Consider the following 27,992-nt stretch of genomic DNA (forward strand, 5'->3'; position numbering starts at 1 on the left):
TGGTTTCCCATCCACTCAATCTAAAGGTAGTTGGGCACTGGTGCATATGCATAATTTGCCTATCAATTGGTTGTGTATCTTGCAATTCTCGCTGGTAAGGCCTATATCTACTCTATGGCTGCATGTTGCTTACACTGAAAGTGAAATGCTGTCCACGGGCATCATTCATTGGTGGGCTCTTCAGGACCTTGGACAGCTGCCCCCACAGTCTCTTAATCACACCACCATCTCCGGTTTCAAATAAAGAGGAGGGTTGATATCTCTGTCAATGTTTGCTGTGCCTTTATTTTTGATTGAGTAGCCTGGATTAGCCTAATTCGTGCAGGTGATTGATGGCAAATCAATCATGGGAAGCCTCTTTTTGTAATTAACATTACTGGCATTTCTTTCATTTATAGCTGAAAAGTACTGCATTCCCGAAATTAATTGCAATTATCTCGCAATGACATACCTGCATATTTTGTCTCCGATGGGCATGGCACCAATACTAGCAGTTATGTGGTAGCTACATTTTGAAACAACTGTGACCAGGTACATCATTTAAACAAAACCACATGGCTACTAGTGCAGCGACTCAAATTTGCCCCTTCAATTCGTGACGATTCTTCTTTTACTTGCACCTAGGTGTCTACTTTAAGTGGCATTGCACATTCAATCTCACCCTCCCCAACCTAACCATTCACTCATCCACACCTCGTTCATTTGATTTGGATTCCCACCTACTGGATTACTGAGGGTTTTTTTGCGCAGAGAAGACAAGGTTCTCATGCATGACAAAAGGGGCGCAATATTGTAAGTTCCATCCTTCTTTCCAAACAATAATTTGATGCGCATTCATTATTTTGTTTTTCACTACAAGACTGAGCGGGTGCATTTCTGCCTGATCCTTCTCGCGAGTGGGCTACATAACCGTGACGATACCTCACCGGATGATAGTGGCTATTATTGTACTCTGACCTCTATTGAAATGACTATCAAGCACCAAGACTGTTGCGTCCTTCCAGAGGCACCGCGCGGGCAGGCTACTCATTGGATGAACGTCCGCCGCAATCCGTAGCCTATTCCAGTGCCCTTTCCTTCTCATCTTCTCGGAAATGCAATAACAGTTGGGGTGGCTTTTATAGTGGTAAAACTCAAGAGGAATACTGCAAGTTGAGGAAACGAACAATGTGACACGTACAGTGCCCGACAAGTAAGTATAGCCTGTTTTGTGATGTGGGACTCAATTATCGGGCGACGCGGAACGACACAACCTCGTTCAATTATTCTATCCGTTCAGGAAAACCTGAACAACATTCCTACTTGGTCAAATAAATCCAGACGTTCGATTCAGGTAGGACAGCATTGTTTATGGACGTGTCTGGGATTGCTTTTGTTTATTGACTTGACAGGTCTTTAGAATATATGAAGATTATTATTATAGAGATTATGAAAATGATTCATGCGGCGATGGGGAGAAAATGTAACTTCAATGTGTGCCACAGGGCTGGATCAAATATTAGGTTATAATGTGGTTCTCTTGAGTCTATTCCTGCAGCTATTTGAACGTGAAATGTGCCTGTCATGGGTATCAGTAGTGGTTAATGGAGCCCGGGGCGCATAAAATCAACTGATTGTAGAATATATATGACAAGAAACTAAACCCATCACACAGGCAGCACAAATCTGATATTTTTTTCAGTAATATTTATACATATCTCTACCAATCAGGTCTACTCTGAAAAATATCTGATGTGAAAAGATCTGACGGGATTGGTCAAGAGACCAATTAGTGGGGAAAGATCAGAATTGGGGTGCCAGTGTAAACAGCCCATGCAGTGCTTGACTTGGACTGAAATAGGAGCTAGTATTAATTTTGGGTGCCAGTACTGTTTATATTGAGGTGCAGGAGCTTCACAGTACTTTTGAGCTAATATTCTATAAGTGTTACAGGACCTCAAGCAGTAGAAAATAGGAGGTGCTGGTACTCCGCTCAGGTGAGCTCCTGCCCAAGTCAAACACTGATCCTATGTGTAGGCTACCATTTCCCTTTTCACCTCACACTCCACTTAACTATTTCTGTGGACCATCGTATGATGGGATAGCGTAACAGCACTGACCCCGTATTCTCTCCCCCCTAAAATGAAAAACATTTGTGTATTTTGGGGACAAATTGCTGCTTCCATGACTGTTATACTGAAGAGGAAATTGGTTATGCGCGCGCGCACACACACACACACACACACACACAGCCAAATGAATCGGTAATGGTCCAGGTCCGGATGTTGAGCCCACTGACCCATGGGAGGGGAAAAAGACAACTCGATAAGAACACGATTGATAAGGTCTCTGACTATCTTGCCATCTCTCCCTGATTCTTTCACCTCCAGCAGAGGCAATTCTGCAATAGACTGATTTCCCATGGGACTCTGCCTTGTTGTCCATACTTGGCTGACAGGATATGAGACCAAGAGACCATATCCACAACAGAGAGAGGATATGCCACGTGATACTGGTCTTACAGTGCAAGCCCAGAGGCTTCTGTTGATGGAGCTGAGAGCCCATGTCTTGAGTGAGGGTTCATTTACCCGTCTTATACGACACACTGCGTCGCTGAGCGTTTTCCGCTACGCTACCAATCAGTGTTTAAAGTTCAAGCAAGAACTTAATGCCGCAGTATTTATCCATGTAGAAACTCTGAAATTTAGAAAGGTAGTGAGGCGACCAGCAATCAGATCTTAATAACTATCATGTTTGAACACTGAGATTTAAGGTAACATTCTACTCCTCATATGAGGATGAATCACTGCCACCACTCTACAAATGTGTGACATAAGCTGTCTTTGTCCTAAAAGCGTAATGTCGCTCATATCAAGAAATATCTCTTGCATTTTAAGTTTTGAGATCTCGGTGATGATTAAAAACACATACAGCACTTCAAGTGAAAAGGCAGGCGAGTTAAAATGTCTCATTCACTAGAGGAGGACCCTCTTGACACCTCGGGAGAGGGCTTCATTGACCAGCTAGCTGAACTAACATGCACACTGATATGCACCACCTTTTATCAGACTCAGAAACCAAAGAGTGGAAAATAATTTATTAGTTGCTGCTTTCAGTTGTCAATTTAATGCTACATTTTAAAAAAAACTTGATGTTATCCCCTTCTGGTTTGGTATCGGCTCTCTCCCATACTTGGCATTGAAAATATTTCACCCTCTCACCTTGCATTTTGGTCACGTTTCCAAGCCACCTCCTGACGGCGCCATAGATGTATTCTCTCTGAGAATATGAAGAGATGAGTGCTTTTTTTCAGGGAAATGGAGGGGAGCATTTCAGCTCGAATACTTGGTTACAACTACCCTGCGATGGAAAAATATTGTTGCAGAAATTATATTTAAATGATTGAAAAGCCATGTTTTTAACATTTGCAGGATCCAGGTGTTTCCAAGTGCAAAGTTAGGCTCTATCAAAATATTCATGTGATTATCTAACAGAGGAGAGAACGAGAAACCTGGAGAGCTGAGTGGGAGCATTCGACACCCAAAGACCATGATGAAACCATGTTTCTCCACCAGTTCTAATGTAATTGAACAAAAAGTGACAATTATAACAAGGTTATAGCTGGAGGTCTGCTTGAAGGCAGAGGCGAATGGAAAGAGAGGACGACTGCAAATCAGTTCTGCTCTGTCTATTCAAACACTGCTACGGCATGCAAAGTGCACCAAAGGTTTGGCCCATCTCTATAAGATATAAAACCATATAGAATATTTAACGATCAATCATAGCTAGCTGTTGCAGTTCTGCATTCGGGGTGAGGAGGTAGATTTTACCCAAGGGAAAGCACTTTTGTGGGGTTTTCTGTTTGCACAGCAGCTTTTTTGGGTTGGTGAACGTACCGTGCTGCTCAGCCGAGTGCTTGGGGTGATGCGCAGTGTGAGTGGAGCAGCAGAGCATTGAAACACTGCCAAGGCGAATGAAGCCTGTGAGGCCAGAGTTGGAGGCAACCTGGAGGCAGATCCCTGGCACAGCACCTCACTGGAACCTGCATGGCTCTTGGAACAGTGCTACTGTACTTGGGAGTTGCTCTTTTCTGCTAAAATAGCACTTTGCAGGGGGTTTATCTAGGGTGACGTGACTCATCAGCTACACTCCAGTTCTGTTGCTGTTTTTACTTTGGACCATTGAAGCCTTTTTCAGAAACAACTCCTACGATCTAATGCAACGTTTGTTTGTCCTTAGCCGGTTTCAAACTTGCAACCCCCTGCTTTCCACATAGCTGATGTCTTGTGAGTGTTTGGGTGCAGAACAGCTGCCTATTTGTGCACCCATGTACTGTAGGTGCTGACTCCACATTCGTGGTAGTGGAGTAGAGGCGAGTTATCCACATGTAATCATATGTGATTTGAGAACGAGTGAAGCGCTATATCAATGTAATCCACCAAACGATTCATTTGTATCAAATGCCCAGGCTGTTGGTAGGGTTGTAATGTTCTAACTTAGTCATTTTGGTTGCTACACTGTCCCCTTTTTCAGAACACTCCCTCTAGTTCATATACCTCCCCATTGTAACGCCATCCCACTTCTGACACCAATCGGGGAGAGTGGGGTGAGTTGAGAAATGTTTTCCATTCCGCGTCACTCCATCAAGTGAAATATAGTAATCTGTCTAACATAGATATCAACATATATTTCAGGGTGTTGTATATCCCTGGAAATAATTCATGTCAACATTACAGTTTTGAAAACATAGCTTGTCCAAAAAAAGTGATCTCTTGGCACAACTTACCCTGCCCCCAGCTCAACTTACCTCATACCTCGTAAGTTAAGCCACCTACACATGTACTGTACTGAAGGAAATATTCCCACTATCTTTTTAAACCATGCCTATCTTCATTTCCCAAACACAATTCAACACAATCACAATCGATTTGTCTTTGAATAATTTGAAGAATATTTTAACACAGGCGTAACACCTAACGACACACTTTGTATTTTTTAAAACATTTTTAACATAGGCCCGGCCCTGTTGTTACACGACAATTTGCTCACTTTGCCATTGGCTCAACTTACCCCAGGGCAAACAGTTTGACTATATTAGCCCACACAACTACAAGGATGCACTTTCATGCTATGTTTAGGACCTAATATTGAAGCTTATAGAGAACCCAACTAATGTACAGTTGAAGTCGGAGGTTTACATACAAACTTAGGTTGGAGTCCTTAAAACTGGTTTTTCAACCACTCCACAAATTTCTTGATAACAAACTATAGTTCTGGCAAGTCGGTTAGGACATCTACTGTTGTGCATGACACAAGTCATTTTTCCAACAATTGTTTACAGACAGATTATTTCACTTATAATACGCTGTATCACAATTCCAGTGGGTCAGAAGTTTACATACACTAAGTTGACTGTGCCTTTAAACAGCTTGGAAAATTCCTGAAAATTATGTCACAGCTTTAGAAGCTTCTGATAGGCTAATTGACATAATTTGATCAATTGGGGGTGTACCTGTGGATGTATTTCAAGGCCTACCTTCCGCAGCCTACCTGCCTACCGCAGTGCCTCTTTGCTTGACATCATGGGAAAATCAAAAGAAATCAGCTAAGACCTCAGAAAATAAATTGTAGACCTCCACAAGTCTGGTTCATCCTTGGGAGCAATTTCAAAATGCCTAAAGGCACCACATTCATCTGTACAAACAATAGTACGCATGTATAAACAACCTGGGACCACACAGCCGTCATACCGCTCAGGAAGGAGACGCGTTCTGTCTCCTAGAGATGAACGTACTTTGGTGCGAAAAGTGCAAATCATTCCCAGAACAACAGCAAAGGACCCTGTGAAGATGCTGGAGGAAACAGGTACAAAATTATCTAAATCCACAGTAAAACGAGTCCTATATCAACATAATCTGAAAGGCCGCTCAGCAAGGAAGAAGCCACTGCTCCAAAACCGCTATAAAAAAGTTAGACTACTGTTTGCAACTACACATGGGGACAAAGATCATACTTTTTGGTGAAATGTCCTCTGGTCTGATGAAACCAAAATTGAACTGTTTGGCCATAATGACCATCGTTATGTTTGGAGGAAAAAGGGGAGGCTTGCAAGCCGAAGAACACCATTCCAAACGTTGGACCTTACTTGCCTACCACTTTTCCATGTGGTTTCTTCTTTCACAGACTTCATGAAATGATGACCTCTTCCTAAATAGTTGGTCAAATTATACATTTTGTGTATGGTTTCAACTTGGCTCAACTTATCCCACTCTCCCCTATGCTGCAAAGCAAGGGGCTAGTTCTGGTCCCTAGATGGTACACGTGCAACCTTGGCATTGAAGGAGTTTTCTCACACATTAGTCATTCAATATTTTGAAGATGTGGGGCTGATTTAGAGAACTGCACACTTGTGTGGAGAAAATCTCGACTAGCCAGGATGTGTCCTATAAGCATTCCCATCTCATGGAACCTCATTGAGTTAAGCCCTCGAACCAGTCCTCTTCTTCGGGGCTCTTTGAGTAAACAAATGTGAATTAGGATGCTCTAAGGCGTGTGCTGAATAAAGGCTGAGCACTGCTTCGCTGCTGTACTGCCTGTGCTAGGCCTGACATCTGAAGCCGTCTGCTCGGCTAGTCGGCTGTCCTTGAAGTGAGAGAGCGAGAGAGACAGGCAGATGAGACATGCAGAAGAAAGTCAAAGCCAGCAGGGCAGAACAACATTTAAACCTATTCTGGGATGGTTGCCGTCATGTAATAATTGGGGCATCTCCCATCAGCATTACTGTAACATGGTCTGAGAATACTAACAGAATACCAATACTATTACAGTAGCATTGGCTATCAAAATTGTTAAAAGGTTTTAAAAACAATTTAAATAAATGCAACAGTTGGACAATGTATGAATATATTCCAATCCATTAGATAATGACAGAATTATAGCACATAAAACAGTATGTTCAGGGATTTTGGTGGGAAGTCAGGTATTCAATTTATTGTTAAATTGCACTTGTTTTTCTTAAAATGCGTTCCTAAACATCTAAAGTAAACTGTATATACACTACCAGTCAAATGTTTTAGAACACCAACTCATTCAAAGGTTTTTCTTTATTTTGACTATTTTCTACATTTTAGAATAATAGTGAAGACATCAAAACTATGAAATAACACATATGGAATCATGTAGTAACCAAAAAGCAACCATTTGCCTTGATGACAGCTTTGCACACTCTTGGCATTATCTAAACGAGTGATGGAATGCTTTTCCAACAGTCTTGAAGGAGTTCCCACATATGCTGAGCACTGTTGGCTGCTTTTCCTTCTCTCTGCGGTCTGACTCATCCCAAACCATCTCAATTTGGTTGAGGTCAGGGGATGCAATACTCCATCACTCTCATTCTTAGTCAAATTGCCACATACAGCCTCAGCTGTGGCTTCATTTATAAATGTTGCCTACACACAAAATATGCCCCCAAACATGTGCTCGATAGTTACCACGTAAAAGTTGGCATTTATATAAACTGAATTTGACATGAGAATGTGCTTGTCCTCCCGCAAACTTTAGACCATGCGTACACACAGTTTCTAGTGGTTGAAGAATTGCATTGCAAGAAGGCAATAGTAGCCTAGTAGACTTGGGGAAATGGGGAATATACACCCAGTGTACAAAACATGAACATCTTTTTGCCCGCAGAACAGCCTCAATTCGAGGTATGGATTCCACATGGTGTCGAAAGCGTTCCACAGGGATTCTGGCCCACTTTGACTCCAATGCTTCCCACAGCTGTGTCAAGTTGGCTGGATGTCAGTTGGATGGTGGACCATTGTTAATACACACAGGAAACTGTTGAGCGTGAAACCCAGCAGCGTTGCAGTTCTTGAGACAAACCGGTGCACCTGGCACCTGGCACCCAATACCATACCCCGCTCAAAGGTACTTCAACCTTTTTGTCTTGCCCATTCACCCTCTGAATGGGACACATACACAATCCATGTCTCCATTGTCTCAAGGCTTAAAGATCCTTATTTAACCTGCCTCCTCTCCTTCATGTACACTGATTGAAGTGGATTTAACAAGTGACATCAATAAGGGATCATAGCTTTCACCTGGATTCACCTGGTCAGTCTGTCATGGAAAGAGATGTTTTGTTTTGCACACTCAGTGTATGATGACTTAGTCATATAAAAAAAAGGTATCTAAATATAACAAGGTGCAATCATTTGTGAGTGAGAAGGGTGAAAATCGAATTATTTTATGTTTCCAATTTACAGTATTTATTGTATTTCCATGATCACTGTAGAATAAATTCTGACCATGATGGTTACATCTTCGTGAAATAGCCTATAGGGATACAACATCTCATCTCATCATTTAATTGGACCCACAGTAGTTAATACTGTAGCTAGGTCGAAAAGGCTCCTTAACAGCTCTACACCCAAGCCATAAAACTGCTGAACAATAATAAAATGGCCACCTGGACTATTTACATTAACCCACCCCCCCCACTTCTGTTACTCGCTGTTAATTATCTATGCATATTCCCTTTACCCCTGCCTACATGTACAAATTACCTTGACTAACCTGTACCCCGGCACATTGACCATGTATATAACCTCGTTATTGTAATTTTATTGTTGCTTCAAAAAAATATATACTTTAGTTATTTAATAAATATTTTCTTAACTATATTTATTGAAGTGCATTGTCGGTTAAGGGCTTGTAAGTAAGCATTTCACCGTAAGGTCTACACCTAAACTACCGGTATTTTAAAATATTTATCCAAGCGATCCGAAGCGCAGTTTAACAGTACACCAGACAGTTCACGTTTTCCATTGACATTTGAAGGCTACGTTTGAATATTGTAATGCCAAATTTCTCGAGTAGCCTAGACAATGTTTAATTTATAAACATAATACATACAGTATATCATTACCATTGCAACTTTTCTGGCCATGATGCGTTCATATTACCATGCGCATCGCTTTTAATTGGGCCTGTTAGATAGGCTATTATAATTTCATTTTTTTGTTGTTGCTCAATTCATCCAAAGGGAGCGCGTTTATAACATACCGTATAATTGAACAGGTGAACACAGTTTATATTTTACACCGAAGTGTGTAGGCTACCACTAAGTAGGCCTACTTTAGTTTGAATGTTTTCTGAGTAGACGTTTCAGAAATTCGCGGTCAGTGCAGCATATTTCGGTTCGGGAGAAAGTAAATGCAAAACATTGGCGAATTCAATCTGTTTACAGGTCGAGAACAATTTACAATGTGCAATTGAAATCGTCAGCCACATCAAATGTCCCTGAAAAAAAAAAATATTCTGCCAACACCGAAGATATTTGATCAAGTTCCCCATTGATATTTCCTTTTAGAATTACTATGTCAGTCTAATTCCAATACTTCCAAAGTATACAGCAAATAAGGGTGTTATTGTCACTATAAAAGGTGAATGATGGGCGTTATTCAGACGGAGTTATAATCCTCGTTAACGCGCGCACACTTTTACGTCAGGTCTGATTTATTAGAAGAAACGGTGCATGCAGATATTTAGTGTAGCATTTAAACAACGGTTATAAATGAGGCCCTTGGAGCTTGAAATGGCCTGGGAGCGGGATGGAGATGGAAACAGATGCTCTTTCTCTACACAGAGGAACCCTAGGATTGTGGAGGACCATCTAGACTATATCCCAATGAGATGAATCTGTACAGTAGTCATCATTCACCCAATGCTTTTATCAAGGATGGAGGGAAATCCTTCATTACACTCTGCACCTAAATGACCAGGAGAAAATCAAGTAATTGAACTGAAATGTTAGCCAATGCCCCGCTACCTTTACTTGTGGTTAGCTGCCAATTACATTTTTGTCCTGTAAGCTCAGCTCAGTCAATGTCAGATGGGTTTTTGCAGCTCCTATCTTAAGCAGTGTATGTGTGCACTTGCGCATGATGCGGGAGTTTGTGTGTGTGTGTGTGTGTGTATCCCAAGCTGGAACCTAATCAATTGGTAGTGTTTGCTTCCCTGTCTCCTGGTGTTAGCATTGAATCCCTGGTTTACTTGTAGACTACCAGAAAAACCTATAACAACAGTAGTATAGCCTGCCCACCCGAAAAATACTACAGTTTACTGTAGAATATTAAAGTACTTACTATACAATTCTATAGAATACAGGATACACTGTAGTATCCTTCAATCATGTGTAGTACTTACTGTAGAATGTTGTGGTATGATGTAGAATATTACAGTAAATACTACAGCATTATCCCCCCCCCCCCCCCCAAAAAAAAATACAAAAAAAACCCACTGTAATAAATACTACAGTAATGTCCAAAAAACACTACCCTTTTTTAACTGCCTATGTACAGGTTATGGGAAAAAATGTGCTCTTTTAGTATTTCTCCAGTAGGTTTCCTGAAGGAGAAAGCCTCCATTTAATATGTGGAAGATCATAAAACAAAAACACTTTAGTAAATACAACAGGAATGTCCTCCAAAAAAAATACATAAATACTACAGTATAATACAATCTGCAAACGGTCTACATTAAATCGAATATACTACACTTTTTATATTATAGTTAACTATAAATACAACAGTATACTACAGGAAATACTTCAATATTCACTGTAGTGTTTTTGCAGACTTCAGTGAGTACTACAGTAAAGTCTACAAAAACACAACAGTGAATACTATAGTATTTATACCATAGTATACCATAGTATGTTTTCATGTGAGTGGTGTTACCTCATGGTCTTTACATTGACATTGACTTAATCGTTTTAAAGAATGTTAAATGAAGAGGCAGAGTGTTGAAGAGACGATGTGGTGAATAGGTTGTGTTTGAGAATGTGGTGCTGGCTTCCCTCCAGGCAAACCTTAAAACCCTATGGTTGATTTGAGGTGGAATTCTGGGGTAAAATGTAAAAATGTACAATGACGTTTAAAACGTTAGTCATAAGGAAACAATGTTGTTCTGCCAAGTAGGCCCGTTGTGAGACGACATAAAATACGCGATAGAATTAACCCTTCTTAACTGAGTCTCCGGCTCTCCCCCTCTCTGTTCTCTATCCATCCAAACATACTTGAACACAAATAAGTTCAAGGGAAGACGTGCAAAGAGGACAGCCAACTGTAGCTCCTGATAACAGAATTACAGAAATTACATTAACTCTGTGACCATGAATCCCATCTGGGTTGTTTTTTTTTTTTGCGTGAGATATCAAGCTCAGGCATCCAATACAGTGGCAAGGCTTGGAGGCTTCCACAATATAATGTGCTCCCAGCGCCCACTGAGAGATTTAGGGGGATGCCACATGGTAAGTGGATTTTAGTTGGGCTCTGAAAAATTAAGCTGCTCGTTCGTAACACGTTTCAGTCAGCTGTTTGAAGTAACAATCGAGGCCTTTAAGAAGACAAGTCTCTGTCGCTTAGAATGGATTTGCAATGAAGACATTTATATCCCAGAGATGGATGCCAAGGTTTCTTTGCTAATGATTCAACATTGATTGAAGAATAGTATGCAGAGCATTAAGTTGATCTATGGTTATGAAAGAATTGCGTTGTTTGTTGTTGAGGCTAGCTTTAATGTGCTATGGTTGGAAGACTGGTAGGCTATCTTCTGAGGACAAAGAACCACAAGGATGTAGTTATGGTGGTGGCCCAGAGAGGGGTTAGGTTTGACTGACAGTCAAAGATATGGCAATATTCCCTGGGGGGAGAGCGAGAGGCAGTGAGACAGACAGAAACAGAGAGAGAGGTTGTTTGGTGTGTGCCTATGTGTGCATGCATGCATGTGTGTGTGTGTGTGTTCGTGCTCTTGTGAGAGAGGTAATGTATGTGTGAGAGAGCGAGGTAATGTGTGAGCGAGAGAGAGAGGTAATGCATGAATGTGAGAGAGAGAGTGGTAATGTATGAGTGTGTGAGAGAGAGTGGTAGTGTACAGTGCATTTGGAAAGTATTCAGACCCATTACTTTTTTCACATTTTGTTATGTTACAGCCTTATTCTAAAATGGATTAAATCGTTTTTCCCCCTCATCAATCTACACACAATACCCCATAATGACGAAGTAAAAACAGGTTTTTCCATTTTTTTTTGGCAAGTTTATACAAAATAAAAACAGAAATATTACATTCACATAAGTATTTAGACCCTTGACTCAGTACTTTGTTGAAGCACCTTTTGACAGCGATTATAGCCTAGGGTCTTCTTGGGTATGTCATTACAAACTTGGCACACCTGTATTTGGGGAGTTTCTCACATTCTTCTCTGCAGATCCTCTCAAGCTCTGTCAGATTGGATGGGGAGCGTCACTGCACAGCTATTTTCAGGTCTCTCCAGAGATGTTCGATAGCGTTCAAGCCCGGGCTCTGGCTGGGCCACACAAGGACATTCAGAGACTTGTTCCGAAGCCACTCCTGCGTTGTCTTGGTTGTGTGCTTAGGGTCGTTGTCCTGTTAGAAGGTGAACATTCGCCCCAGTCTGTGCTGTGAACCCTTATCTGAGTGTATCTGAGCCGGTAGCCCAGCGTATCCGACACATGGGGCTCGGTATGTGGTAATGTGATTGTATCAGTGTAGGCTGCTGAGGGGAGGACGGCTCATAACAATGGCTGGTACAGAGCGAATGGAATGTCATCAAACATATGGAAACCATGTACAGGATACCATTCCACCTATCCACTCCAGCCATTACCCCGAGCTCGTCCTCCCCAATGAAGGTGCCACTAACCTCCTGTGGATTGTATGTGTCGATGACCACTGCACTGTCCTGTGATAGTGTTCAGTGACAGTGTAGCGCCACTAGGCCTTTGTGGATCTGATGTTTTGTCACGTATTAACTGGAAGTGATGTGCTTTTCTGTATCAGGTTTTGCACGTAGGGACCGATTCTGACCTGAGTTAAGCATGCGTAAAATGCAACGTAATTCCCATTTTCTGTACTTTGAACTGAGGCATTTTTATTCTGACCTTGAATTTAAGCATAAGAGTTACTGGTAAGATTTAAGGTAATGAGTCATCCGTTTGGATAAGGGAATTGGAAATACACATGACACTTGTTTTTAGATCATTTGACCTTATAATGGCTGGAGACAAATGTGAATCCAGTCACATGGCAGCAAACTGAAACATATCAACATATCACCTTTCCCAGCGTAAAGTTAATGAAATGCTGTGCCATCATGCAGAATTTTCAGAATGAATCAAACCACCATTTTCTTTCTTTCGTGCATAAAGGCTCTCCAAACCAGTTTTTTTTTTTTTAGGATTCATAAATACTTTCCTCAATCGAAATAATCTATAACGGAGTATTTTTAAATCTACCAATTGGTGCTGAAAAGGAGATGAATATGCATATATTTAGATGGCTTTCTTTCATTGATCCCTGATATTAAGGACCTGTTCTCTCTGTGTATTCTATGTAGACAAAATTTGAACTAAAAGGTACACCGTATTTAAAGGGATGGCTTAACATAAATGTACTGAAAACCCGATTGAATGAAAACTCCACCAGAAAATATGTTGGCCAGCAAGTGTGAGTGTTTTCAGTGGATACATTAAATTTATTCCCGAGCGCACAAGTTAGCCACATCTGCAGAGAGTTTACACGACTGAATAAGGTAAGTATGAAAGATGTAAATTGGAATCGAGTCAAAATGGAACACACCCCATCCACCGTCAATGTGTAAGCATGACTTGCTGAATGGGAAAGATGGGGACATATCAGAACCTTTATTGGCTTGTTGGTTGTCTTAACCTTCAGTGTCTTAACCAACTCAATTCTACAGTTAGCTTCGATTTTTGCAACCCAAATGGCACCCTATTCCTTATATAGTGCACTACCTTTGGGCCCTGGTCGAAAGTACTGCACTAAAAAGGGAATAGGGTGCCATTTGGGACTCAGTCTGCAGATAGTCTCTATAAAGAACAATAGAGACCACTGCTGTTGGAGCTCAACATTAGAATTACTCATAGTACTTTATTTTAAAGGCTCGCTGGGCCTTAAACAGTATAAAACACTTGATGTCATGGGAGAGGTGGAGGTGGGAGCTAGGGAACAGTGCTGGATGAAGAAGCAGCAGGTTGACGGGATGAAAGACGGCGTGGGAGTGGGCGGGAGGATGGTGATGGAGGTGAAGAGGATGATGGGACTCGAAGTTACAGGAGGGTGTGTGCGCGTGTGTGCATGAGCATATCAATGATGGGTGTTTTTGTGCGTGTGTGTGTGAAGGGCTGTTTAAGGAAGATAGGTTTGGTCAGGGTCGAGGAAACATCTCCCCAGTGTCATGGCAACAGAAACGTGTGCGTGTGTCAGCTCATCGATCTGCACACTCATAGTGGCGATAGAGGGAGAAAGATGATGGGCTGTGTTTGGCAGGGACCGAACCACAGTGCCACACACACACACTAACAGTAGCGTTATTATACTCAATCTAGGTTTTATTCACTTATTATCAATAATATAGAGACCTCCAGACATACAGCATTCCAAACGTGTAACCGTCTCAATGTTCATATCTGTAATTGTCTCACATACGGACTAATGAACCCCTTGGCATGTTCTTCCTCAACGGCTGCAGTGTGCATAGGCACTTATTCAATCCCAGCTTTAACACATTGGAAAGCAGTTCTAGCTCGAATACATTGAAGATGTGTTCGTGCTGGGCTGGAACAAAAACCTAAACACACTGCATCTCTCCAAGACCTGGGTACTGAGCCCTTTCCAGTTTAGATTGTTGACATAAAATGAAATTAGCATTCTTTTAATGTTACGTCATTCTGCCGATCTGAGGTAACTTGGAACGGCTCACGTAAAGTCCTTACAGCGGGCCCTTCCAGAAAAGTGTCCCCAAATGTCCTCGGCCCATTGACAGAGACGGTGTGACTTGGTGTAGAAGCCCGTTTGTGTACTGCAGTCTTATCAGTGTTTGGGCTCTTCAGGCAGTGTAAGGGGATTGAAGGCTGCGACAGGCCATGGCATTGTTTCTCTAATCTGGGCCCAGCAGGGGTGTGAGTGAGTTGTTCATCCAGCCCTCTCTCTGTTTTCTGTGTGTTTGTGTGAGAGAAATTGCCTGTGTGTGTGCCTCTGTATTCGTGTGTGTGTGTGTGTGAGTGCAAACACGTGTGTTGAATCTCAAAAAGGACGCCAATGTCCCATGAAATACATGGTGAACTAGCTAGGATTAGCTCTGCAGATGACAACGATGACATAATCAGATGGAAATGATTGTTGCATACTGATGCAGTGGTTAAATGACTAAGTGGTTTCAGAATGACGACCCATACCTGTCTCCTTCAGTGAGGTTGGGCAGCAATAACCTGGCGTCATGAAACTCTCTCAAATAGTCTAATATCCTTGTCTGAGGTCGTTCATCACCACTGATTTGTACCAATGTACCCCCGAGCCATAAGACTGCTAAATAGTTAGTCCGGGTAGCTATGTTTGGTTATCTGCATTGACCTCCCTTTGCACTCTCTCTTTTGACTCCACATACACCGCTGCTGCTGCTTATTGTCTATCCTGTTGCCTAGTCACTTTACCCCTACCTATATGTACATATCTACCTCAATTACCTCGTACCCCTGCACATCGACTTGGTACTGGTACCCCGTCTTCTTTTTATTTGAAAGGAAAGAAAGTGATATGACGGCATGCATAGGAGCTAACTAAATGGATGAATATCCTTAATAGAGTTATATTAAGGAGGCATATTAAAAAGATGACTGACATCACTTTTTTTTGCTTCAATTAGCCAACTGTTAGACACAGACACAAAAAAAGACGTTGCATCACCATCTGAACGACTCATAGCTTGAAAGACTATGAGAAAGATGCAGGTGGACAAAAACAGACATGACTGGGCACTTCCTGTTCCTGCCTCTGACAGGAAGTGGTTGCGCCCCACGGAGCCTAGGACCTCGGCTGTGGCGGCGCAGCTTCCACCTGCTGCCGCCTAATTACATCTCATTAGACTGACTCCCTTAATCGAATCTGCCCTGCTGCTCAAACTCAATTCTGTCTGGCTGACACACTTCCTCTATTGGCACTCACTGCATGCACGCACGCACACACACACACACACTGGAAGAGTGACCGTGTGTGGAAGTATGAGCAGTGTGTCAGACTTTGCGTGAGCTGGATTGTGCGTTTGAGAGATTCAGTAAGTGAGTGTGTGATAGGTTGTGAGAAAATGTGTGCGCGAGTGTGTGTTATACATGTGACAGGCTGTGAGAGAACGTACGTGTGTGTGTGTGTGTGTGTGTCACGCTGTGTCTGTCCGATTGTGTGACATGTTGTTTATGTCACACTGTGGGTCGGAGTCTTCGATACTCCGCCTATGTCAGTGTGTGAGTACATTCATCAGCTTGTGCTCCATGCAATGCACGTCAGCTTCCGTGCAAGGCTATCTTGTCTGTCAAAGTCCCCATGTTAGTCTGTGGCCCGTTAAGAGTTCATCAGACAGTGTGTTTGTGTCTGCCCACGACGGGTGTGACATATCAAGGAATCTGATTAAACAGCATGATCATTACACAGGTGCTGGGGGACAATAAAAGTCAGCTCGAAAATGTGCAGTTTTGTCACACAAAACAATGACGCAGATGTCTCAAGTTTTGAGGGAGTGTGCAATTGGCACACTGACTGCAGGAATGTCCACCAGAGCTGTTGCCAGAGAATTGAATGTTCATTTCTCTACCATAAGCTGCCTCCAACGTTGTTTTAGAGAATTTGGCAGTATGTCCAACCGGCCTCACAACCGCAGACCACATGTGACCATGCCAGCCCAGGATCTCCACATCCGGCTTCTTCACCTGTGGGATTGTTTTAGGGGGGTTGGGTGCTGAGAAGTGTTTCTGTCTGTAATAAAGCCCTTTTGTGTTGAAAAACAAATTCTGATTGGGTGGGCCTGGCTGCCAAGTGGGTGTGCTTTACCCTCCCAGACCCACCCATGGCTGCACCCTGGCCTAGTCATGTGAAATCCATAGATTAGGGCCTAATGAATTTATTTCAATTGACCTGACTTCCTTATATGAACTGTAACCAGGGTTGGAGAGTAACGGATTACATGTAATCCAATACATGTAAGGGATTACAAAAAAAACGGTAACTGTAATCCGTTACATTACAGGCAAATATATTGTAATTCGATTACAGATACTTTTGAAACACTAGATTCATTTTAAATTCAGATCTTTGAAACATCTCTGTTTTCTCAATGACATTCAAATCAACATTTGAAAAAAGGCGCAAGTTTAAGTTTGTGCCACATGAGCGAGTCTGACCACAAGTCAGAGACCACTATGATGAGACACCAAATGTGTTTGATGGATCGCGAGAAAATATCAGGAATATGCTTTTGTAGGCTACAGTCCAAGCTATGTCTTCCAATGGTACGACTGCTGTCAGCATCCAAAGATGATCCAATTTGAATAAATGCTTGGAGGTAAGGATGACAGCAGTGGTGTAGACTACGGTGATACGGATGTCACTTATTATTGATGTCTACATAGTGCTTTGCTGTGAATCACACTGCTGCTCTCTCATTTAGCTACGTATTTGCGCATTATTGATTGTGGTTGTTGTGGATGGCTGTTCACAAATCTAAATTTGAACCCAATAATGGTTGAATTCAAGAAGTTTAAGCTGCCTATCAATCATTGTTTTTGAAACCAATGGACAGCCAGTAAAAAATGCTCTCTTGCAACAGCTACATAGTACAGAGCCCAGCCTATGGAATACAAGTAGTGCTTTTATTTCTCAATCTAATTCATGCGGATAATTTTTTTTTTTATCCATAGGACTAATGGAAACATGCTCAAACTCGCACACTTTTGATGAGGGGCAATCTGTAGTTGCTACATCCATTTTTGGACTTATAAATGATATATATTAATGTAAAGATATCATTTAATGGTATTATTACATGTAGTAGAAAGTGATGGGTTAGAAGAAGCCTACATAACCCACCCATAAATAAAAATGTAACATCCATGTATGGCCCTCTACGTAAACTTTAACAGTGATTTATCCTGCAAAAGACGTTGTTCAATTGGTAACATCCATTTTTGTCTTCTTCTAATGCCTCTTAAGGGGAAAGTCATCTAAAAGTTACTGAATGTAATCAGATGACGACTGAGTTTGGGTAATCCAAAAGTTGCGTTACTGATTACAATTTTGGACAGGTAACTAGTAACTGGAACATATTACATTTAGAAAGTAACCTACCCAACCTTGACTGTAACTCAATAAAATCCTTGAAGTTGCTTTTGTATTTTTGTACATTGTAGTGGCGGCAGTCTATTAAAACATTTGGAGGCGTGGCTTGTTGGGGGCGTGGCTTTGTGGCATCCCATGAGGCTGATTGTCATGCCAGTTAGTTAATTTATCTTCTGTTCTGTGATTCCATTTTAAGCTTGTACACTGCCAGTGCTGCAGTCTTAATGATATTGACATAGATGTACGTGATACCAGAGAGCACTAAAGTTTCATTGTTACAATTCTGTAATGTATTTCAGAATGTATTTTCAGTAACTACATTTTAAATACAATCTGTAATATATATTTTTAAAATACATTATTTGGCCAATTTTAAATATTCTGTATCATAATTATTATTTTTTAAATCGCATGGGTGTGTCTGTATTTTCGCCTTTCGAAGGGCTGTGTCCCCGCATGCCTGGCTGTGCATTTCATCTTGCCTTTAAGTACTTGTGTGTGTGTCAGCTTGCAGTATGTCAGTCAGACTGTGCTAGTCTGCACTTTGCTGTGCTGCTTTATTAGCCTGTGTGTTTGATCTATGTTTGCCCCTGTGACAGTCTGTCAGGCTATTGTGTGTGTGTGTGTGTGTGTGCGTTCAACCTGATATCACATGGATAGGTTGATCCCTAGGTATATCTCTGCTCCTTTCATCCCTCTGATTAAAAGTCAGTGCTGCTGTGAAATGCACCCGTGAGACGGACCACTAAATCACTTTTAAAGCCCCACTCTGTATTATAGACCTGCCAGATAGACCATGGTCATAGACACTGCATGGCTGTTGAGACATTGTCCTAATGTTTGCAATTCTAGCTTGGCTTGTGTGTGTGCGTGTTTACACACCCTTATTTTTATTCTACATCCAGTCCCCCCTTGTTTCAGGATTGTAGTGTGAGTAATGCTTGGTGTGTGATGTCTGGTTCACCATGACATTATGATAGAAATAATCTGAGTTGTTTGGACTTGAGTTTAGTGTTGGTTAAAGGAAATGACAAAGCATTACTCAAGAGTGAAAGCTCATCGTTAAGGGATGTGATTTGGTCAATTGGCTGAATTTGTCAAGATAATTCAGGAAACTTCTAGAAGAAGATAGTAATGTACAGCCTCTCTCGGGTCTAAACCACCTTCAGGGTATATATGTGTGCATTTGCACTTTCAAAAATTGTGTAATGATGTAAACAACATATTATTTTTTTTTTTTGGGGGGGGGGGGGGGGGAATTACCAGCATGCTGATGCTTTTTTCCCCTCTCCAGTTTTTAATTCTGTAGCTCCATCTTGTGGCAAGGATGTGTAGTTCAAGAGGAAGTGTAGCCAGGATACAGTAACGTATGTATGTATGTATGTATGTATGTATGTATGTATGTATGTATGTATGTATGTATGTATGTATATATGTGTATATATATATATATATATGTATGTGTATGTATGTATTTCCAGTCAAAAGTTTGAATACACCTACTCATTCAAGAGTTTTTCTTTATTTGTACTATTTTCTACATTGTAGAATAATAGTGAAGACATCAAAACTATGAAATAACACATTTGGAATCATGTAGTAACCAATAATGTGTTAAACATTCTACAGCGACACACCATCCAATCTGGTTTGCGCTTAGTGGGGCTATATTTTGTTTTTCAACAGGACAATGACCCAAAACACACCTCCAGGCTGTGTAAGGGCTATATGACCAAGAAGGAAAGTGACGGTGCTGCATCATGTGACCTGGCCCCACAATCACCTGACCTAAACCCAATTGAGATGGTTTGGGATGAGTTGGACCTCAAAGTGAATGGAAAGCAGCCAACAAGTGCTCAGCATATGTGAGAACTCCTTCAAGACTGTTGGAAAAGCATTCCTCACGAAGCTGGTTGAGAGAATGCCAAGAGTATGCAACGCTGTCATCAAGGCAAAGGGTGGCTACTTTGAAGAATCTAAAATATAAAATATATTTGGATTTGTTTAACACTTATTTGGTTACTACACGATTCCATATCTGTTATTTCATAGTTTTGATGTCTTAACTATTATTCTACAGTGTATAAATTAGTAAAAAATTACAACCCCCCCCCCCGGAATGAGTACGTCTGTTCACACTTTTGACTGGTATTGTATGTTTTACATAGAGCATATTACATGGAATGACATGATATTGGATTCTGTCTATCTTGTTTGGTCAGAGAACGACGAGGCTGTGTATCTGTCCACCAGCGTCTCCTCCCACCTGTGACCTGGGCTTTCCTCTCCTGCCCTCCGAACACTCTTCTGATGTGAGTAGCCTACTTACAGGGGTCACTCTTTCACTACTTCTTATTCTCCCCCACATTATTGTATCAAATTAGATGTCTTGAGCTGTCAGGCCAAACAGACAGAGTTCATCGCAGTGAGAAAGTTGTCAGAAGACCACACAATTTCATAGCATATAACAGTATACTAATCATCTATGAGGAAATTGCTTTGAACATGAAAATGATTGAAGCCCTAATTGTAAATATAGTAATTTGGATCAATGTAAGTGGTTAATCCATCCAGAACTGCGCAGTTCATTGTACTGCCCATGGTCTTCTCTCTTGCAGGTGTTAGAGCACACTTTGCTGAACGTGAGTTCCATTTTTTTCACTAAAACAATGTATTAATGTCCTATGTTATAGTGCTTCTGGGCCATGTTTTGTTGTCAGAAAATATTTTGAAAAGGAATGAAACCTACCTGAATATGTCCAATTTGAACACACATTCCCAGTTCCCCCTACATTGTGTCCTATTGAAAACAACCCGGGTTTCTGTTAGCCCAGTGGCCTTGTGATGATGACGTCACTTCCTGTGCCTCCAGAGTTTGATGGAGAGCTGGTCGGATGACAGCTGGAACTGTTGTCATAACCGGAGGAATTCTCGCCACGGTGATTCTCTTGGTTATCATAGCAGTGCTCTGTTACTGTAGACTCCAGGTAGGTGTGTGCAGTGTGTGTCTGTGTATGAGAGATCTACTTAGACTCACTACAGTCTCTATTCACTAATTAATTGTCACAAATCACAACCTCTCTCTCCCCGCCCCTCTCCGTCAGTATTACTGCTGTAAGAAGAATGGGTCAGAAGGGGACACCGGCTCCATCACGCAGCCTCATTTTGCCTGCAATGCGTGCAGTGCACCCGGGGTGGATGGGGCGGCCGTCACCCCTCTCTTCCCGGAGCCCACTGACCCCCACGCCTCAGGGCCTCCCCGCAACTACTGCCCCACCTGCTCGCCCTACGAATCACCCTTCTACATCCGCACCACCGATGAGATGCGCAACGGTGGCGAGCGCATCACCTACATGCCCACGCACTATGAGAACCCAGCGCTGGGTCTCGACCTGCCCTCCCTGCACGGCTCCCTGCTGAGCACCGGCCAGCATCGCAGCAACCCAGCACCGGACTTCTATACCAACACTCGCGCTATAAGTACAGAGGTGTGACCCACTTCGTATGGGGTCCTGGTGGCTCAGTTGGTTGGAGCGCGCTGCTTCCAACTCTGGTGTTGTGGGTTTGATTCTGTACACAGAATATTTGTTCATTTTCGTTTTGGATAAAATAAACTGGTAAATTACCATATTTTTATGAGGATGGCCACTTGTAGCCACTGTCTCTCTCTGCTGACCGCTACAGAGAAGATTATGGAAAAGTAGCATTGAGAGACAACATGGAGCATTGACCACTTGATCTGGTCAAACACTTCCTGGTTCTCTCTCTCTCCCTACACTGTCAGCTAGCTTCCAGCTGGTTCTCTCTCTCTCCCTACACTGTCAGCTAGCTTCCAGCTGGATTCGGGTAGACTCCAACAGTACTGTTTTTATTTATTTAAATGGAGGTAGCTATGTTTGTTGTTGTTTAAACCCCCTTAGGCTCCTGTAATACAGAGGCAGAGATCATCCCTTTGTGTTTAATTGACTAAGGGGACAAGACCAAGACCTATCCACTGTCTGGCAAGGTAGTGTGGGATTCCAATCTTCACTGTTTGAGGGCTATCTGTATTGTGGTTTCACCTGCACCTACTCTTTGTCATTTCCTTGTATCTGCCAATAGAGACAAATGAAAGCTAACTGCTAACTTTGAGTGATGGTAATCAGAAGAAGATGAACAATCAAGTCTCCTAAGAGTAACACAGAAAATACAAAGAGGCAGTAACTACTTCAGAGCTTTCTCTATGCAAGCTCTTTCACAATCAAACCTGAAACGGTTGGGGAGAAAAGCCTAACAATGCAGCTGTCAATTGTGTATGTTTTTCTTTTTCAAAAATGTTTGTCATATGTAACTGGAACTATTGAAAGATTATTGTTTGTTGTCTTCTGTTATTGAAAGATGTATGTACCACGCCGACTTTTGAGACCATGGAATTTGATTCCATAATATTACGACTCAAATATTGCAGTTTGAAAGATAGTTTTAATGTAAGGACAGTGGCATTTTGTCAGTGGGGGATGCAGAATTTCAGTTAGTGATGATTTGTCCGTTTGTCTCTGTACCCATGTCATTGAGTTAGGCTACCACTCTTTGCTCAGAGCACTGAAGCTACGGTACGGTTCAAATGATCATATTGTATTTGTCTTTATTGACAGTGATGCAACAACTTGGAAATGTATATATTACCAAATGCATTGAAGGCATTTATAATTATTTGTTTGTCTCCTTGATTGACTGGCTGATGACTTTTGGGATTCGGCCACAATGTATTTTTTAATTGGGACGTGCAAGTCTGGTATAATTTAGATGTAGTTTGTGCCATTTTGTGTCCACACTTCAGATCCCCTGAGTGTTGATTCTATGAACTGTAAACGTCCATGTCTTTACACATTTTAGTGTTTCTTTCAACTTGTGAAATAAAATATCTATGGTAATTGGTAACAAAAGACAATTATTAGCCTATTTATATTATTATATGGCACTCATTTTAAACTCATATTAGACAATATTGCTGGCCATGTGTATTATTATTTTGCCCTCGTTGGTGTCTTTTTATGTTTTAGAGTGAAAAAAATGTGTCAATTTGATTGGTTGAAACAGCAAAGCAAAAAAAGGACATTTATGATAGTGGTGATATTAATTTTGCTATATTTTTTTTTCTAAAACCGACCACATTTACTAGTTCTGCTTTCAGCAGAAATGCCCTATCATGCATGTGACAACAGCAATACTCATTAGATACAACAATCCCAATGTAAGCCGCCTTGGTATTAGGTCCCTACACCCGTGCAAGTATTGTACCTGTATTTTTGTCAAACATTGAATGAAGGAATAAATATTGAAAACATACTAAAAGCAGAGGAGGTTGGTGGGGAGTAGCTATGGGGGGGATGGGCTCATTCTAATGAATGGAATGAATGGAACGGAGTCAAACGTGATTTCCATATGTTTGATTCCGTTCCATAGATCCCATTCTAGGCATTACAATGAGCTCATCCTCTTTTAGCTCCTCCCACCAGCCTCATCTGACTAGGTGGTAGATTGAAAGGGAAGCTGTTATAAAATGATTGGCCGTAAAATTTAAAAAAAAAAAACAGTTGTGTGTTGTTTCTGGTGTTTATTTGCTCCTTAAAAAGGGGTGAAAGTTGTGTGTCTGTTCAAAAGCTTCTTTAAATCTGGCCTTTTCAATCCAAAACAAAGACCATGAATTAGACAATACATTTGAATTGAGAATATCTACAGAATTACATGCCCCATAAGGACACATTTTCATTCTTAATTTCTGCTGGTTAAGGTTATTCATTAAAAAATGGATTTTTAGAAAATGCTTAAACAACAGGATGCTATATTTGACAATTAAAGATTTATAACTGCTTGAAATGCCTTTGTCTGTATTTTGTACACACACACACACACACACACATTGTAATTATGGTATTGGCACTGACCCTGGAACTGGCACCCTGTATAAAGTTACTTTCTCATTTACTTTCTCACCTACTTTCTCATGTACTTCTAATTGCTGTTTGTGTGTTTTTTGTTCAACTTTTTCAAATATTTTTCTTGTACTACTGTTACTGCATTGTTGGGAAAGAAAGCAAGAAAGACATTTCATTGTACTAATTAGTGCACATGCCTATAAAACTTCACTTAGAACACATACACATGGCCTGCTAAAAGTCAAACAGCTCAATCAAGCCCATATAGGTGACATCCAACTTACCAATAGTACAATGTATTGCAGTGGTCTGGAGCATATTCCTCCCTTTTGTCTTCATATTTAGCCAAACAAAAATGTCAATGAAGGAAGTATATCCAGTGGTGACATGTCATTCAGGGCAGGTGGGGCAGAGCCACACATTTTTTGGTATTTTCTTTTTAGCAAAACATTTTTTTTGGGGGGGGGTTGCCTGTTTTGCATGTGATTTTGGCAATAATACTTGTAAAATATCAGTTTGTAAACAATGTAAAAATAATTAATTAATAAAGCCGCATACAAACATGGTCTCTTTTTTTCTTTTCTTTCTTAAGGCAGCACCAAAATGCAGGCATTTCAGCCTAGCTCAGTGCTTTCTTTGGTGGACAGTGCATTTATATTTTCCAACGGGGCTATACATTTGGGTGAGGTTCTTTCTCGCCTGAGTAGCCTCGTTTCACCGCCAAAAATAAAGTTAAACCATCTAGTGTTCAGCTATATAACAACACAATGTCAAACACAGGTAGCCTAGCCAAATAATTAACATCCAATCACATTAACCATTACTCTCTTGCAGGAAACCTTCACTCTTGCGCAGACATTTAGAAACGAAACATGACATCTTGAAAAATAAGCCACGGGAGCTTTTTGAGCGAGAATAAAGACAACTTTCAAGTAGTAAGACATATAAAAGCAACAGATACCATTAATAATAAGGAGCTAGAAGTGTCTTATATGGTGAGCTACCGAGTGGCTAGGACAGGCAAGCCCCATACTATTGTGGAGGACTTAATTCGTCCTGCTGCCACGGATATGGCTGGTACAATGCTGGGGGAAAAGGCCAAAAAACTGTACAGACAATGACTTCATCAAACACTGTTTCACAACACATCAGCGACATGGCAGGAGATGTTTTGAAACAATTACTGCTTCGCATACAAGCCAGTGAATTCTATGTGTTACAGCTGGATGAGCCAACAGACGTGGTGGGCCTGGCACAGCTCCTGGTATATGTCTGTTACGTTTCTGGGGGATCAATTAAGGAAGACATCCTCTTCTGCAAACCACTGGAAACCAGGGCAACCTGAGATAATATTTTTAAAGTACTGGACAGCTTTGTGACATCAAATGGACTTTGGTGGTCAAGATGTGTTGGTATCTGTACTGATGACGCAAAAGCCATGACAGAGAGACCAGGTGGAGTGGTAACGCGCGTGCAAGCAGTTGCTCCCGACGCCACTTGGGTACAATGCAGCATCCACGGAGAGGCTCTTGCTGCCAAGGGAATGCCTGACGGCTTGAAAAACATTTTGGACACTACAGTGAAAATGGTTAACTTTGTTAAAGCAAGGCCCCTGAATTATTGTTTTTTTTCTGCATATGGGCAGCGACCATGTAACGCTTTTACAACATACAAAAAGGGGCAAAAGGGGCAAGGGGCAAAGTATTGACACGTTTTTTAAAATTGAGAGACGAGCTCAAAGTTTTCTTTACTGACCATAATTTTCACTTCTCTGACCGCTTGCATGATGACGAGTTTCTCACACGACTGGCCTATCTGGGTGATGTTTTTTCTCGCCCGAATGATCTGAATCTAGGATTACAGGGACTCTCCGCAACTATATTCAATGTGCTGGACAACATTGAAGCTATGATTCAGAAGTTGGAGGTCTTTTTTGTCTGCATTAACAAGGACAACCCACAGGTCTTTCCATCATTGTATGATTTTTTTGTGTGCAAATGAGCTTAAGCTTAAGCTTACGGACAATGTCAAACGTGATAGAGCTGGGTGCGCAATTACGCAGGTACTTTCCCGAAACGGACAACACAAACAACTGGATTTGTTATCCCTTTCATGCTCTGCCTCCAGTCCACTTACCGATAGATATCTGAACAAGAGAGCATCATCAAAATTATAACAAGGGGTTCTGTGAAATTTGAATTTAATCAGAAGCCACTGACAGATTTCTGGATAGGGCTGCCCTCTGAGTTTCTTGCCTTGGCAAATCGCGCTGTTAAGACACTGATGCCCTTTGCAACCACCTACCTATGTGAGAGTGTATTCTTGGCCCTCACTAGCATGATAACTAAATACAGGCACAGACTGTGTGCGGAAAATTATTTAAGACAGACTCTCTCCAATACAACCCAACGTTGCAGAGTTATTTTTGATGAACAAATAAGGTTTTATATGTAAGATGGCTAAATAAAGAGCAAAATTATTGATTATTATATATTATTGATTATTTGTGACCTGGTCCTATAAGAGCTCTTTGTCACTTCCCACGAGCCGGGTTGTGACAAAAACTCACTCACTCATTCTTATGTTTAAAACTTGTTATGGCTGCAATCCCATTAACGGGATTAATTGTCATCAACAACCACTGAATAGCATAACGCTACATTCAATGAATATTGCTAAAAATATTTATATTCAAGAAATCACAAGTGCAATATAGGAAAACACAGTTTAGCCTTATGTTAATCCAACTGTCGTGTCAGATTTTGAAATTATGCTTTACAGCGAAAGCAATCCAAGCGTTTGTGTAAGTTTATCGATCGCACGACAAAACATTAAGTACACTTAGCATCAGGTAGCTTGGTCACGAAAATCAGAAAAGCAATCAAATTAATTGTTTACCTTTGATGATCTTCGGATGTTTTCACTCACAAGACTCCCAGTTACACAACAAATGTTCCTTTTGTTCCATAAAGATAATTTTTACATCCAAAATACCTCCGTTTGTTTGGCGCGTTATGTTCAGAAATCCACAGGAAAGAGCGGTCACGACAACGCAGACGAAAATTCCAAATAGTTTCCATAATGTCCACAGAAACATGTCAAAAGTTTTTTATAATCAATCCTCAGGTTGTTTTTAAAATATATAATCAATAATATATCAACCGCAAATGTCTTGTTCAGTAGGAGAGGGAAAAGCAATGGCTGTCCAAACTCAGTTGTGCAAGCAAATCTCATGTGACCACTTGACGCGATGTTATCGTTCTGGCTCATTTTTCAAAATAAAAGCCTGAAACTATCTCTGAAGACTGTTGACACCTTGAGGAAGCGATAGGAAAAGGAATCTGGTTGATATCCCTTTAAATGGAGCAAAGGGAGGCTATGGAACATGGAGTTTTCAAAATAGAAGCCACTTCCTGTTTTGATTTTCCTCAGGGTTTTGCCTGCAATATCAGTTCTGTTATACTCACAGACAATATTTTGACAGTTTTGGAAACTTTAGAGTGTTTTCTATCCAATACTAATAATAATATGCATTTATTAGCAACTGAGACTGGGGAGCTGGCGGTTTACAATGGGCACCTTTTCATCCAAGCTACTCAATACTGCCCCTGCAGCCATAAGAAGTTAATAATAAATGCATCGTATAGTGTGTGTGTGGCAGGATTGCAATGATGGTAAAAAAACATTTGAGAATGTGCTGATCCTGCTGCTAGAAGGGGTATGCAGCTGGTGGTTGAATGTTTGAAGGGGTTTTGGAACCACTGATCTAGTGGAATAGGCCGGTAGGCCAGCAGGAGACTGAAGACCCTTACTTGTGTAGGCCAAAGAAATAACCTCCACTATCCAGTGGGAGAGACGTTGTTTAGTGAGTGCGTTACCTGTGAG

The 27,992-nt window shown here is 41.2% G+C and overlaps 1 protein-coding gene and 1 non-coding gene across 2 annotated transcripts; both read left to right on the forward strand.

The window, feature by feature from the left end:
• The first annotated feature begins 681 nt into the window (after positions 1 to 681).
• Positions 682 to 24,668, forward strand: LOC110524084 (protein FAM163A). Its single transcript, XM_021603404.3, has 5 exons — positions 682 to 1,192; positions 20,412 to 20,501; positions 20,808 to 20,831; positions 21,062 to 21,176; positions 21,294 to 24,668. The coding sequence occupies exons 4-5, from the start codon at positions 21,084 to 21,086 to the stop codon at positions 21,681 to 21,683; spliced, it is 483 nt and encodes a 160-aa protein (XP_021459079.1). The 5' UTR covers positions 682 to 1,192; positions 20,412 to 20,501; positions 20,808 to 20,831; positions 21,062 to 21,083; the 3' UTR covers positions 21,684 to 24,668.
• Positions 10,355 to 10,407, forward strand: LOC149983522 (U7 small nuclear RNA). Its single transcript, XR_016496460.1, has one exon. It is a non-coding gene; the product is annotated as a U7 small nuclear RNA (small nuclear RNA).
• Positions 24,669 to 27,992: the final 3,324 nt, after the last annotated feature.

This window comes from Oncorhynchus mykiss, chromosome 5 (assembly GCF_057628025.1).
Source record: "Oncorhynchus mykiss isolate SJ-2025 chromosome 5, ASM5762802v1, whole genome shotgun sequence".
Lineage (NCBI taxonomy): Eukaryota > Metazoa > Chordata > Actinopteri > Salmoniformes > Salmonidae > Oncorhynchus > Oncorhynchus mykiss.